Source organism: Abramis brama (assembly GCF_963993115.1).
Source record: "Abramis brama genome assembly, chromosome: 5".
NCBI lineage: Eukaryota > Metazoa > Chordata > Actinopteri > Cypriniformes > Leuciscidae > Abramis > Abramis brama.
In genome coordinates this window covers 32,548,968-32,565,069 of record NC_139967.1, presented here as the reverse complement: position 1 = coordinate 32,565,069, position 16,102 = coordinate 32,548,968, and the positions used below count along the sequence as shown (strand labels likewise).

Here is a 16,102-nt window from a genome sequence, read left to right as displayed (position 1 = left end):
ATTTTGTCATTTAGTGGTGGATAAAAAAGTAACTAACTGACTAACACTACTATATGAAAATATGACTTGTGTATACAATTGAAGGTGTAATGTTATGTTCAAACTACCTTCATTGAGCTTAAATCAATGTTAAATTTCAGTCAGTTCCTCACACAATGACTACAGAAGACTTAAAATAGAGGAGACCAGTTGTATGGAACATTTGCAGGATTTTTTTTTTTTTTTCTTTTTTTTTTTTTAAGTTTACATCCATGGTCATTATGAACTATTGCAGTATGGAAAATAAAATGTTTGGGATCAACTTGAAACCTGAATGAATGTCTTTCTTCTGCTGATCTCAGATATTTTGAAGAATGTTGGTAACCAAACAGTTGATGTATCCCAGTGACTTCCATAGTATTTTTTTTTTTCCTACCATGAAAGTCACTGGGGTCCATCCACTGTCTGGTTACCGTTTCAATTCAGGTTTGAAACAATTTGAGGGTGAGTAAATTATGACAGCATTTTCTTTTTTAAGTGGACTATTCCTTTAAGCCTTGTCTGTGAAACCAAGGTAAGATAAAATTTAAAATAACTTCTAATTTAAACCAACTCATTTATTCCCTGATTTTCAGCATCATTACTCCAGTCTTCAGTGTCACATGATCCTTCAGAAATCATTCTAATATGCTGATTTGCTGCTCCAGAAACATTTCTTATTATCAGTGTTGAAAAGCATTGTACTGCTTAATATTATTGTAGAAACTGATATTTTTTCAGGATTCTTTGATGAATAGAAAATTTAACATTTGTTTGAAATAGAAATCTTTTATAAATGTATTTAATGTCAAATTTGATCAATTGAATGCATCCTTGCTGAATAAAAGTATTACATTCTTTAAAAAATGATTTCTTACTGACTGGTTTTCTTTTTCATAAAGGTTGGAGCAACACAACAGTGAGTATATGATGACAAAATTGTCAGTTTTGGGTGAACTATCACTTAAATATTACAGCTCAGTGACAATCTCCAGAAAGTCCAAGCACAAATCCTGAAAATGTGCATTTATTTATTCACTTTATTGATATTGAAGTGAGTGTTTAGTGTCGTAGCGCACAGGCTTTGCTCTTTTTGGCTGAAAAGCATTCTTGTGTAGTAAATGTGGTGTAGTAAACGTGGTTTTACCACTAATAGTGCTCTCCTCTTTCTTCCCAGCTTAGTTTCATTACTGCTGGCCTCGTTCCTCTGTATAGTCTTCAGGGATTGTGTCTGTTAATGCCAAAAGACATAAATTAAGATATTACGCTGAAAATACAACCTGTTCCTCTAATATTGTTTGAGCACTGCACTCACCATTACAGCGATATCTCAGGTTGGACCAGATGATATTTTCCTGTGAAAAGCAGAACACGCCGAGACGTCCCCCTCTCATGCTGGTGTCAATAACAACTCCAGAGTCCGCAATCAATTCGGTACCTTCATAGAACTTAACTCTGTGCCAAAACAGAGAAAAACCAAAAACATGTTGCTTTGCTTCAGTGAATTGTTTCTCCAGTAAATTCTGAAGTTTCCAGTATTTACAGCATCTAACCTGATGTATCCCACTTGGGGTCTGTGCATCAGATTCCAGCGGTACGACACCTTGTCCTTCCAGCCCACATTACGAGGGTCTTTCCACAGCAAACGCACCTGGTCATTTGTATCTCCAGTATGCCACAGTGAATTCCTCAAGAACTCTCCAGGCCCAGTTTTAGACTTTACAGCCTAGAAATGCACAATATATTGATGAATGTCTTCAGTCGAATAATCAAATCTAATTGCGACTTACTTGAAGTGCAAAATAATGATTTGGTTTCAGATTTAACATGAGTTAAGTATTTTTGCACACTTCAGAGTTTGGCCAAAAGCACTTTTCGAGATTTGCCGAGGCCTCAGCGGAGCAGCAGTAATGGTAAAAGCACACGCTGAGCATTCAGACAGACAGTAATAGAGATGTAGAGCGCCCGGGACCTTAAGCTGAATGCCAGGCTCAGCCACAGCTCGAAATGGCACCGCCTGCCAGTATGTCTGCTCCGTCTGCTTCCACATCACCACATAGAAGCTGGAGGAATCCTGGTAGCCAAAGATGAAGCCCGCGTAGTCGTCATCGGTCAATGTATTCACGTGGAAGGTTCCCTCAAAGTCCACGCCACTGAATGCTGTGTATCCTGTAGTGAGTGGTAAGATTGTGTCATGTTCTGAACCAGATTTTCAAAATACTAAAGTTCAACCACTTTCTTCTGTGGAGCACACACAAAGATTTTTTAGAAAAAGTAATCCAGTTCTGTGAGTCCATATGATGCAAGTGGTTGGGACCCTCAAAGTTGATGCTTCAAAAACCACAGAAAACAAACATGACGGTAATCCATGTACGACCATTTGGATGATTCAATGTCTTCATATGTGCGTCCATGAATTTGCACTTAAAGTAAACTTCAGCATATTGTGACGGTCCTTGTGTGATCTTCACAATGCTTGCTTACATCAACTATGTGCTGGCATAGTGCTTTACAATGCAGTCACCTATCAGAAGGTCACTGGGGTCGTATGGGTTACCATCGTGTTCGTTTTGCATGGTTTTTGAATTGTCAGCTTTAAGGGTCCTATCCTCTTGCATTATATGGACTCAGAGATGGATTATTTTTCTAAAAATCTTTGTTTGTGTCCCACAAAAGAAAGAAAGTCGTATACATCTAAGATGGCATGAGGGTGAGTAAATGATGACCAGTAAGACCAGTATGAATTTCCATGCTGGTCCTGGTAGGCTCATGCTGGATTGGTGTTGGGCTATCTAGCTGGTCTTTTCACTATGGAAATGCTTGAGATTATTTTCTTGTTTTTGAATGGTTTGGGTCAAATAAGCTCACCAACAGCTAGTCCTGGGTCACTGTTCATGGTTTGGACAATCTCCATCCCCTGATTAAGAACAACCCAGTTGGGGTCGATCTGAGCCTCTCCTTCTGGATCCAGAATCACGGTCTGATATTCCCTGAAGTCGGTCAGAGTGATCTCTGCATTCTCAGGGCAGATGTCGATCCTGTCTATCACGTGATCTTTGTCCAGGTCTCCAGTGCAGATGTCACCCACCCCATCATCTGTCAAAGTGGAAGAGCAAATGAAAGATATTTTCCTGATTTATCTTTTTATCAGTGGTCGGATTTTTTTATTAAGTCCAATATAAATTTGTGAAGCACATTATGATGCAGTGGCCCCAAAAGTTATTTGGACACTTAAAAACAAATAAATGTCATTAATTAAAATAAAATAAAAGTAGACCAGAAACATTTTGCTTGAATAACTTGTGTTATGGCATCCTACTAAGAAAATGTTGCTGTGCGTACTGTTTTCATCCTTCTGGTCTGGGTTTGGCACCAGTCTACAGTTATCTTTATTATCAACGATGCCATCATTATCATCGTCATCATCACACTCGTCCCCGATCCCATCCTTATCGGTGTCCAGCTGTGAGCTGTTAATGACGTTGGGGCAGTTGTCTTTGGTGTTCTGATGACCATCTCCATCACTGGAACAAAGACCTCAGTTATAAACTTGTTTTATATTGACCGTCAAGGTAAAAAGTAAAGCAGACTCTACCTGTCAATGTTTGTGTCACAAGTGTCTCCTACAAGATCATTGTCAACATCAGACTGATTGAAAGAAAACCGAAGACAGGATTAAAATAGTAATATTAAGAATGAAATATACAACATACAGAAGAAAAAAAGAAATTGAATAATGCACATTAAGGTGCGGTCGCATTTACCATTAATTGGCGAAATTTCATCGGGCGACATCCAGTCGGAATCCGTGCATAGAAATAATTTCTGTGAACAGTGCTTCCTATCTCTATGCTTTTGACAATGGACCTTTTTTGCTAATTTGACCGGCCCACACATTTACGCAACAGCTAGTTCCTTCGAATCTGCGTTGTATTGTGTTTGTCTCATTTCCATTGTCTGTTTTTATGCCAGTAATGTGTTGGTTTAACAAAAAAAATTAACAGTTTGCATCAATCTTTTTGAGTTATGACAACTTGGAACTATGGAAAATTATGTTCAACCAACAAACTGCAGGAACTTCATAATTTGTAATACAAAGGCAAATTTTTAAGTTGATTTCTCAAAAAAATTAAGCTGCAGCTCTGGAAACAATTAATCTTGCCAATTTCAGTTAAAATCCACAGCGCTCATGGCACATGCTAAATGTACTTTAGCATGTAAATTTACAGAACAAATATGAACACAGAAATTTGAGTTTAAATTACTCACAATATTAAGTTCACGAGAGAGTTATGGAGAGACACTTGTTGTGGCTCAATCTGTCAAAAAGTCTTTCCTCTTTGATGCCCCGATCTCGCACTCCGTTGAGACGGTGGTAAAAAGATTTACGGAGGCGAGAGCGCAGTCCGCTGCCTTTAGGAGTTTTAGTCTCCGGAAGGCCAAGTCCAAACCCTCGGCTTCCTCTAAGCGCTCTGACCTGTCTTGGAGACAGAGTCAGAAGGATGGCGTGGCTGCTTGACCACGATGAGATGATGAGATCTTGTGTTAATTCATCATGTACTGGTTTAGTAGTAATAAATTTGCAAGTGGTCACGGTAATCCTTACGACGACCCTCTTTTTAATTTGTGGTTATTGGTCTTTTTAGTAAATCTCCTTCCAGTACACTTAGCAGTGCTGGTGAGTCAAATGTGAACTATGTTGCATTCCTGATTGACTCACGCTTATGAGCATCTGTCACTAAATAGGAATTGAGCAGAAAGAGCCAACCATTAGACATTACAATGTTTCTACCATGAAACTCTCTGACTGGTTATGTCTGAGGACGTCCTGCCTCTTTGGTAGAAGTGGTGGTGACAGAGATGGAACGAATTTCCCTGGTGTCACCAGGGCCAGCTATTCGGCTCGTTTCTAGAGAAACGTCATATTAGGGTTGAGCCACAAAACGCTAGCTGTAGCGGATCTTAGGTAAAGTACCTTTTATCAAGGCAGGGTATGAGCTGCTTTCCCCCAGTTACACTGGGGTTTTTAAGTAGGGCCTAGCTCCCCTGCGGCTTCCTTGGGGTCTAGAGTCTGGGTAATGAAAATGATGGGCACGCTGCATTATGCCTTGCTTTCATTTTCCTCCTTCCCCAAGTAGGAGTAAGGATAAGGCTCCCCCTTGGAGGTGTCACGGGTGGTTGCAGGAAGGCAGACGGAGACGAGGATATATTTCCAAAACTAGGTTTAATGGTAATCAACCACAGGAGGATCATCAGGAGGGTCATGCTCCCTTTCATGAGCTGCTCTCAAGATACACTTTAGGGTAGAGCAGGTTGAATGGAAATTATGATGTTTTTCACAAAATTCCCTCAGTTCTGTTTGTTATTGCATATCCAAAGCATGGCGGAGTGGGTGCTGGTTCCCCATAGCGTCAACTCCATGACGCCACGTCGAAGTTCCACTTTGAAAGGGAACGTCTACGTTACGTATGTAACCTTGGTTCCCTGAGAAGGGGGACGAGCCTGTCAACGCAGCATCCTTCAGACAAAAGAGTTGATGACATATTTTGTAGGCGTCTTGACATCATAGACTGCCGTCAGCCAATAAAATTGGTTTGTTTGGTACAAGTGTTCAGACACCGTTGAAGCTGAGGGCGTTCCCCATATCATCAACTCTATGGTGTTGTGTCTCGTTCCGCTTCTCAGGGAATCAGGGTTACATATGTAATCATTTTTTTATTTTTTATTAATTTTTTATTAATTCCCCCCTTTTTCTCCCTTTTATTTCAGCTTTAGTTATTTTAGTGCATTAAGTTAAAATAAATTAAAATGAGACATTTTGCCTGGGAAACTAGCTGAAATTTGATTTTTTTCAGTTAAAGTTTATTGAATTTCAAGTATTTTTTAAAACTGGATAAGTATTAATTTTGAGATGAACAGTTGATAAGTGCCTAAAATAAAGATAGGCAAGCGTTCTTCAAGAAACAGTTCTTTTTAAAAATAAATACTTGCCATAGTCTAGTGCTATCCTTTTAAATTAGGTTTAAAGTTAGAATTATACAAAAAGTAATATGAAATATAAAAATAGGGGAAAACTTGCGTCCTCAAATATCCAATAATTAAAATACACAGAATAGAATAGAATAGAATAGAATAGAATAGAATAGAATAGAATAGAATAGAATAGAATAAGAGATAGGTAGTAATAATGTTGTTTGGCACCTGGTTGGGGTTTGGCATTTCAGGGCAGCTGTCACATGCATCACCAACGCCATCATGATCTTTGTCCTTCTGGTCTGGGTTTGGAACCCTCTGACAGTTATCCAAGATGTTCTTTAAGCCTATCAGAAGTACAGACAGTACAAGGATGCATTCAGTAGTTCATCAACAGATGAGTAAGAGCCAGGGTAAAAAATAAAGTACCATACAAAGGTAAACAGAGACGTTCTGTCGAAAATGTAATTGAATGGAGCAAACTCCATCAGGAGAAATGTACTGCGGTGTTACAGAGTTGGGTACAGTGATGTCTTTGTGTACGATTTGTTGGGTTATGTCACAGGGTGGCAGTGTTTCAGAAAGACTTCTGTGGAATTGTTTCCACGCGTCAGCAGCTCTTGGCTTGGGTACTTGGTGGAAATGTGGTTGCTTAAAGGAGACATGACCAAGCTATAAAGAATCAAGTCAAGTGTCTGGATTTCTGCCTTGATGAGCAGACCGTAAATGTCAAGAGCTGCCTGGGCTTGATTTTACACTTTTCAGACTGGAACAAATAATTGTTAATTTGAAACAATATTTTCAGTGTGGTGCCTCATAGACGCTGTTTATACAGCTACATGTCACTTCAGTTTTACATGACCCGAGCAAGCTAAAGAGCTCTCTAATTTGAGCTTTAAAAGCACAGAAGCTTCTGTTTTCCCTTATAAAATTGATCTAAGCACAGGAAAATCCAGATAAAACATAAAACAGGCCCAAAGGGTGAAAAGGATATTCAAAACATAACACCCCATTTCTGCAACAACAAAAAGTCTTCGGCCACATAACAGCCGGATGGCACATGGAAAAATGTGAGCAAAAAGTATGGAAAAGTTGATCTTTGACAAAATATAAGCTGAATTAAATTACCATCCCCATCTATGTCATCATCACAGGCATCTCCCAGTCCATCCTTGTCTGTGTCCCGCTGGTCCTGGTTTTCCACGTTTTTGCAATTATCACAAGCGTCGCCATGAAGATCTTTATCGCTGTTCTTCTGGTCTATGTTAGGTACCAACCAGCAGTTGTCCTGAAGGAATACATTCATGCAGGGACTGATGGGAGCTTTTCAGTTCAATAAAAGAAGTGGTCATAATGAAATGATGTGTTATCTGTACCTGATCATTAAGGATGCCATCACTATCTGCATCCTCATCACAGGCGTCTCCCTTCCCATCTCTGTCTGCATCTTCTTGGCCCGAATTTGGAACAAACACGCAGTTATCCTGAAAATGAAAAATAAGATAAACTGGTAAACACTTTACAATAAGGTTAATTAATTAATACAATAAATTTCAGCATTTCTTAAGCTTGGTTAATGATGCAAAATTGTAATAATTTCAAGTTGCACAAACATTATTAAATGTTATTCATTTTCATTGAAAAGTTTGGGATCAGTATGATTTTTTGACAGAAATTAAGATTTTTTCAACTCTGAATTCAGTCAAAACATTTAACTTGATCAAAACATTTAAATGCATAAATGCAGTTTTGGTGAGCATAAGATATTTTTTTCAAAAACAACAACAAATCTTACTGATGCCAAACTTTTGTATGGTAGTATATATTTGTAGATCTGGATTGATAATTGTTAAAAGTTGTCAGTTAATGATATCTAAAGCATTAACTAATGCTAGCAAACTGAACATTATTGTAAATTTCTAACAGAAATAACATGAATATGAGTATGAATATGAATATCACCTTCTTGCAGGTTCCATCTCTGCATTGAAGTTTGCTATCTGGATAGGCGTCAATGTCTGTGTCTTTTCCACAGACATAGCCGTTTCCTGCCCAGGCAACTTTGCACTAAAAAGCAACAAGATATTGAAGCATGTTAAATGGATCAAAGCATGGAAATTACAACTGCTTAAGCATGATAGTAAATAAAACATCTGTCTGAATGCTTGATGTCTCACCACACAGCTGATGCTCCCATCTCTCTCCACAACACACTCTGCGTTGATGTCACATGGATTTGGCTGGCCGTTCCCACACAGCCTGTCAGATACAGGAGGGCCAGTGCCCGGGCCAGTGCTTTTGCAGCCAGTTTTCTGGTCACCCGTGAATCCGGTCTTGCAGTTCCCACAGTGAAACGCACCCTACAAGAAAGCAAAATGTTCACATTTAGCTATATTTACTGTGCTTTCCACAGGCCACATTAGTATAATGGGTAATCTAGGATAGTTAGGCTATTATCTTACCACTGTGTTATGGCAGTATGAATTGGGTGTGCAGCCACCGTTGTCCACCTGGCACTCATCAATATCATTACAGATCTGATAAAAAAGGATAAATCTGCTGTTAATCACTGTATGTCATTAACATCACTACTTTTTTTATTAGAAATTATACAATTTTTCTCTATTAGTATCATTGCAATACTATGTTTTTTTGGACATGCAATTGGAGTAACATGTAAATATGGTTTATAATACAGTAATCATTCAGTATCATGACATACTGTATATCACAGTATTAAAATCCTTATATATGGGGGTGCTTTTAAATATCTTATTACAATATTAAATAAAGGAGATCTACACATACATTTGGGATCGATAATAAGTTTTGAAAGAAGTCTCTTATGCTCACAATGTGCATTTATTTGATCAAAAATACAGTAAAACAGTAATAATGTGAAATATTATCATAATTTAAAATAACTGTTTTCTATTTTAATACATTTTAAAATACAATTTATTCCTGTGATGGCAAAGCTCATTTTTCAGCATCATTACTTCAGTCTTCAGTGTCACGTGAACCTTCAGAAATCATTATAATATGCTGGTGCTCAATGTTGAAATTTTTTTTTTTAGGATTCCATGATGAATAAAAAATAGAATAGAAGATTATTTTTTTGTCTTTACTGTCAATTTACATCAATTTAATGCATCCTTGCTGTATAACAGTATTCATTTATTTAAATTAAAAATCTTTCTGACCCCAAACGTTTGGATGGTAGTGTACATATTCTATACACATATACATTTGCACATAGTGGTAAATAAAAATTAAATGAAGCTTTGAATTGTTCCAAATACGCACTTGTTTGTTTGCCTGAGCGTAGTCAATGCCCACACCCTGGATCTCTGGGCCAGAGAAACCTCGTGGACACATCTCACATCTGAACCCTGGCGCAGTGTTAATACACCGTACACCAGGGAAACATTGGTTGAACTGGCACTAAAATTGAACAGTGAATAAGGTTAGCTTGATTTGTGGTGTTCAACAAAAAATGCTTAGTACGTAGTATAATGACGTTTAAGTCACACGGTTGCACAGCGATCTGTGAAAAGTTCTATAAAACAACAGGAAAATTACCTTAGAACCTACATAACAGTTTAAACAATAATTCATCTAATAAAACCCCTATTGAAACCCTGATTAAATGTTAATAAATCATTATGTGTTCCTGACTGAGTTTTATTGTTCATCAATTAAGTAGAAAACCTTGTCAGATGTGTTGAACAGTCTGAGTTAGTAGATATACTTCAGTGAGCAATGGAAAAACTATACAGGAAATGATGTGTGGATAGATTATAATAGTATATGTATAATAACGAACAAGTTGAGGTTTTGTTTAGTTTGTTCATATTATTAAATTCTGACTAATGTTTGGGTATACCAATAACATAAAAAAATAAAATAAAAAAAGTCTGAATCTTAAATCTAACCTCATCTATATCATCACATTGGACTCCATCTCCAGTGTAGCCCTCAGGACAGGGTGCACAGCTCACACCTTCAGCTGTTTCGATACACATGGCTGGTGTAAAACAGACCCCTGGTCTACACTTGGACCCTGGTTTATTTTGTAGGTGGCCTACTGTGAGTTCCGTTCCTAATGCATTTGAATATTAACACAACACTTGAGTTCACCTGTCTGACTACTTCAACATCTTCATTAAAAGCTTCTACTAATTGACTTGTACTTGACTGAGCACAGACATGATTTTTAATGTTTCATATCTTCATAGAAAAAAATCTTACCACATGGAACACACTCCAAGATAGTCTTTCTCAGGTCAGCAGTTTCTTTGGTCTGTTATGAAAACACATGCTCATTATTCTCCTGAAGAAACTATAGGGATAGTTCACCCAAAAATGAAAAGTCTGTCGTCATTTATTTACCCTCATAACGTTGAGTGACTTCTGTAGAACATTTTTAATAATTTTTCTGGTCACTAATGCTGTGAATGAGGAGTTCTGTTGACAGGATCAACTAAGTCAGTGAAAAGATCAGACTCGAAAAAGCAATTCGTTCATGAATCCGACACATCAATATTTCTCCCACAGAGAAAAAAAAAAAAAGTCAAACGGGTTTAAACGACATGAAAGTAATTACATGATTAGAGAATGTTTCTTTTTGGGTGAACTCTCCCTTTAAGGAACTATTTTCCCACACAATTTAAAGTTACCTGCTGATCCACCTTCTGTTTCAACTCTTGGACCATTCGCATGAGCTCAAACATTGGGCCAGCTTCCATCTTTGAGGTTGTTCCTGCAGAAATGTAACATAATGATATTTTCTGTACTAGAAGCAAATAATAAATTATTAAAGGGTTGGTTCACCCAAAAATGAAAGTTCTGCCATTAATTACTCACACTCATATCATTCCAAAAATCCGTTCATATTCGGAACAAAATTTGAGAGCTTTCTGTCCCTCCTTTGACAGCCTGTACTACTTTAAAGCCCCAGAAAGGTAAAGAAGACATTATTAAAGTAATCCACGTGACTCCAGTGGATTAACTTCTATTTTATGAAGCGATGCAAGAGCTTTTTTTGTGCAAAAAAATGTATTTACCACTTTATTTACAAAATATTCATCTCTAATGCACGTTCACGCAATAACGTGTTGCTCTCGTGAACATGCGCGCATGTGTGTTGTGTCGACGCGCAAGTCTGCTCTGCTCTGCTATTGTGAGATTAATATTTTGTATAAATAAACTGGTAAATTATGTTTTTTGCACAAAGCACTTGTGCCGCTTCATAAAATTGAGATTAAACCATTTGGGTCTCATGGATTACTTTTATGATGCCTTTACTACGTGTTAGTTGCTTAGGCTGTCAATGGAGGGAATGAAAGCTCTCAGATTTCATTAAAAAGATGAACGAAAGTCTTAAGGGTTTGAGTAATTAATGACATCATTTTCACTTTTGGGAAAACTAACCCTTTAACAAAACTATTGCTATATAAGACTACTAGCCTAGTACAACTAGTAGTTGCACCTAGTAGTTGCAGTGTTTCTCTCTCTTCACTGCAGTCCTGAAGTTCCACGACATTCTCAATAGACTCATCGAGCACGAGTCTGAGGTCCGACAGCTTATCCTGTGACACAGGTAGCCTACATGTTTATTCATAGATTATACTTGCTGTATGCATATATAAACTCATCATAACAATTCTATTATTTGTTCAATCTTTTTGGTTTACCTGACTTGAGGTTAGCAGGGTCTTCAGTGTGACTCGTTTTGGGCCCTGTGGCAGTGATTTAAAGGCCAGCGGCACGTCCTGCACTCTCTCCACCAGTCTGCAGTCCACATAGAGAGCCGTGGTGGGGGTGCCCTGCTGCAGCCCACTGAAGTGGAGCAGTATGTGGTGGTTTTGTCCATCTGTCAGTGGCACTTTACCGAAATTTGTTGTCCCAACCTTTCCGTTGCTTTTCAGATATTTCAAAATGACTGTCAACAGAAAGAGTGTTTGGTGTACGTATGTCAAGTATTTATTGAGCCATTGAACACAAAGCACATTGGTGAGCTCTGATCAGACAAACCTTTGTTGAGTTTCCCATGAACAGTGAAATCAAAATAATCTGTGTTATCTGCAGCATTGAAGATGCGGAAGACACGTGTTGGAGCTTTGTTCTGCAGCTGCAGGCTCGCAAGGATAAAAACGTTGTCCATATTCTTTGCCCTTATTCCTCCTTGCAGAAGGTCAGGTAAGCAATCCGGTGACACCAGAAGATCATAAACTGCAAAATTTGCAATGATACACTGTAAAAGTGATACACTTTCTACTTCAACATCACATTAAATTCAATGACGAATCACTTGACGATTCTTTGTAATTATTTGTGAAATTTAATAATTATAAATAATACTATAAATATATAAATGATGCACAAATAAAAATGGCTAGAATTTTAAAGAAATTCTGTTTAACTTGCACTGTAAAAAAAAGATGCTGCCTTAAATTAAGTATAATCAACTTGGATGTTTAAGTCATTTAAACTAAAATTACATTAAACTGACTTAAAAATTAGCTGAATCTTGCATAACTTAAGAAAAAAGTTGAAAATTGCTTAACTTATTTTGATGAGTTAAAGCAATGTAAAAACATATGTTGTCATAACTTATTGATCATATAATATTTTACAGTGTACAAACGGTTAAATATAAGGTTTAAGGACTTACCAATTCCTTGAGTTTTCACTGTATCAAGGAGTTGTAAAATTAACTGTAAACTGAATATGATTCTTGTCCAAATACCCATTGTGGATTTATTTTGTCACAAATCCAGTTAAAGTGTTCCACCCTTATTCCTGGAAAAGTCGTTTCTGCTCTGACCCCTAATTCAGGCTTGACTAGTAGCCGTCAAAACAGAAATGTCTGTTCCCTGCAGATCAACAAGAACCAGACTGGTGCTCAAGTGATTTTTTTCAGATGTCTCTCTCTATATAAGGTGTGACCAAGCACCTCCTCCAGAACACTTCTGTGCTTTTACCGGAATGTGGCATCTGTCATCATTTTCTCACCCTCAAGTTGTTCCAAACATGTATGAATTTCTTTCTTCTGCTGAACACAAAAGAAAATATTTGGAAGAATATGGATATTAATATTAACAGTTGATGGGCCCATTGACTTCCATTGTATTTTTTTTTTTTTTTTTTTTATACTTTGATAGTCAAAGGGGAATTCAACTGTTTGGTGACCCTATTCTTAAAAATATCTTATTTTGTTCTCAGCAGAAGAAAGAAATTCATACATGTTTAGAACAACTTGAGGGCAAGTAAATGATGAAGGAATTTCCATTTTTAGGTGAACTATCCCTTTAACAATCTGATTGCTTTTAACCAAACAATCTGTCCTGCCAAAAAAAAAAAAAAAAAAACATTTACAGGAATAATCTGGCTTGACATCCTTGCTGAGTCTTGCCAGTTTGAGTGTTACGGCAGATGAGTTATGGAAAATCAATTAAAGCTTTAGCTTCATATGAATAAAAGAGTTTACCACATTAACTCTACAATTGCCTGTATAGGCTATTGTATTCTGCAGCTTCTCAAAATAAAATCTGTAAGCACAAGTTTTAATTCATTTTTGTAAAAGTAGAAAAGGAAAAACAAGCTCACACCAGTGGTCAAGCTGGTGTTTGGAACATGGCAGCTGGTGGTATAGGTCTAAGCAAGTTCACCCAAAAATTATAATTATACCATCATTTACTCACCCTCAAGACATCCAAGGTGTGTATGACTTTCTTCTTTCAGACGAACACAATCAGAGTAATATTTGAAAATATCCTGGCTCTTCCAAGCTTTATAATGGTATAAAGATTTTGAAGCCCCAAAAAATGCATCCATCCATCATGAAAAATAATCCATACGGCTCCAGGGGGTTAATAAATGCCTTCCGAAAGCGATGGTTTTTTGTAAGAAGAATATCCATATTTAAAACTTTATTAGCTATAATAACTAGCTTTAAAGGGATAGTTCACCCAAAAAGGAAAAATAGCCCATGATTTACTCACCCTCAAGCCATCCTATGTGAATATGACATTCTTCTTTCAGACGAATACAATCAGAGTTATATTAAAAAATGTCCTGGCTCTTCCAAGCTTTATAATGGCAGTGAATGGCTGAAGAGAATTTGAAGCCCAAAAAAGTGCATCTATCCATGATAAAAGTGCTCCACTTTTACTCCAGGGGGTTAATAAATGCCTTCTGAAGTGAAGCCATGCATTTGTGTAAGGAAAATACCCATATTTAAACTTTATAAACTATAATCATTAGCTTCCACCAGACGGCCGTAAGCATCGATTTACGGTGGAAGACTAACCCTCGACCTGACGCACAGCATAATGACGAATGTGGAAGCTCAGAGGAAAGAGCTAAACAAAACACCGGTCGCGAATTAGCAGTTTTGAAGAGAAATATCTTTTTATAGAGCAAGGATTTCTATATAATAGAAGAGGAGCTTCAGTTTGTTGCACAGCCCTATTTGTTTAAACCGCGAGAGGCATCTTACGATACTCCTACATCCTATACGGGTTACTCTTGTGGCGTAAGTCGAATTGCGTAGTATGCGTACGGTCATCTGGTGGAAACTAGTTATTTTAGATTATAAAGTTATAAATAAGTATTTTTCTTACAAAAACCCATGGCTTCGCTTCCGAAGGCCTTTATTAACCCACTGGAGCCGTGTGGAGTAAAACAAAATTTCCAATTTTTTTCCAGCCATTCATTCCCATTATAAAGCTTGGAAGAGCCAGGACATTTTTTAATATAATTCAGATTGTGTTTGTCTGAAAGAAGAATGTCATGTCATTTTTGGGTGAACTATCCCTTTAATGCAATGCTAATCAACATAGCTTGTATCATAGAGTTTAATAAAATAATATATTCTCACTGTGTTAAGAAGCAACATGAAACCACAGAAGTAATTTCAAACACGACTGACATGTATTGTGATTTTGGAGCAAAACATGATATGAAACTCATAAATTGTAGTGTTTGACGGTATGATATCAAACATACTAGCTTTCCCTGTTATCAAGAGCGATTGTTTTATTACTAATTTTGAAAAGTAAGTCCAGGTAAGATCATTTGAATGTTTTCATTTGAATCATTTCATAATTGAAAGCAAAGAAGGTTAAGTGAGAGGTCCGATAAAATTAAAAAAAGAGAGATTTACAACAGTATGAATAAAAAAGTGCCAATAAAAAATTAAAAAACTGATCTATATAATGATCCATGCACTTATCTAGCAAGATAGGTTTTAGATATTTTTTTCCCAGCAGTTTTTAACTTTTTGCTGTTATGTAAGTGCATTTAAACTTTTTCATATTCATTTTTAATCTTAAATAGAGATTTAAATAATGATGACTGTCAGAAAAGAAACCGGCTGTTGCTTAGTGTGACTTGCTACTGTTAGCTGCTGGTTTATAAGTCATGTGCATGATCTGTCTGTTAACAAAACTGCATGTCTCTAGAGCACCAAAAGTTAAATAGTGTACCTTTAAGTAAAGAAATAACAGTGATTATAATTTGTGATCAATTATCTGAATTTTACTTTGTCAAAAACTAAGTACACAGTTACATATAAATGCTTAATTTCAGCTAATTTTGAAATGTTTGGAAATGTAAACTGATATTTCCTAATGACACACTACAGCAAAAGGTAAAAATAACTGTCTTAAAACCAATTTTTGTATAGGCTACTAGGCTTATTGGTGGCTCTGGCTGCTAGCTATGCTGTTGTGTTGGCTAATAAAATCTATTCAGTGGTAAAACTAACTACAGACTGGTTTAGCCAACTTTAAGTATTTAAATTGGAAAACATAAGAAGAGATTCAGTTCACTTGTCACTGAGTTTGTGATTGTAACACAGTTCATTGCTGTGGAAGAAGGAGGCGGGAAAAACGAAAGTAAAGGCAGCAGTCCCTCACGGACGACTGCTGTCCTGTTCGCCACAGTGATATTAATTCAGTTATCTTACCTAAAGGACCTGTTGCTCGCCATGTTACAAGGTTACAAGTTCGCTCACTCTTCAGACACACTGCGTGGTAGCAGCGGGAAAACGTAGTGGGCGTGGTCAACCTGTCACTTCAATCCAGGATGACCAATAGAAAAGGGC

General features: G+C 37.1%; 1 protein-coding gene across 1 annotated transcript; it reads right to left on the bottom strand.

The window, feature by feature from the left end:
• Positions 1-251: 251 nt before the first annotated feature.
• Positions 252-12,904, bottom strand: thbs4a (thrombospondin 4a). Its single transcript, XM_084115854.1, has 21 exons — positions 12,668-12,904; positions 12,028-12,225; positions 11,688-11,935; positions 11,483-11,582; positions 10,671-10,753; positions 10,243-10,294; positions 9,927-10,093; positions 9,298-9,435; positions 8,454-8,528; positions 8,169-8,351; positions 7,954-8,058; positions 7,368-7,475; positions 7,120-7,279; positions 6,220-6,338; positions 3,614-3,666; positions 3,361-3,542; positions 2,887-3,114; positions 1,991-2,187; positions 1,572-1,744; positions 1,334-1,473; positions 252-1,249 (listed from the first exon to the last, which is right to left on the bottom strand). The coding sequence occupies exons 1-21, from the start codon at positions 12,744-12,746 to the stop codon at positions 1,206-1,208; spliced, it is 2,832 nt and encodes a 943-aa protein (XP_083971980.1). The 5' UTR covers positions 12,747-12,904; the 3' UTR covers positions 252-1,205.
• Positions 12,905-16,102: the final 3,198 nt, after the last annotated feature.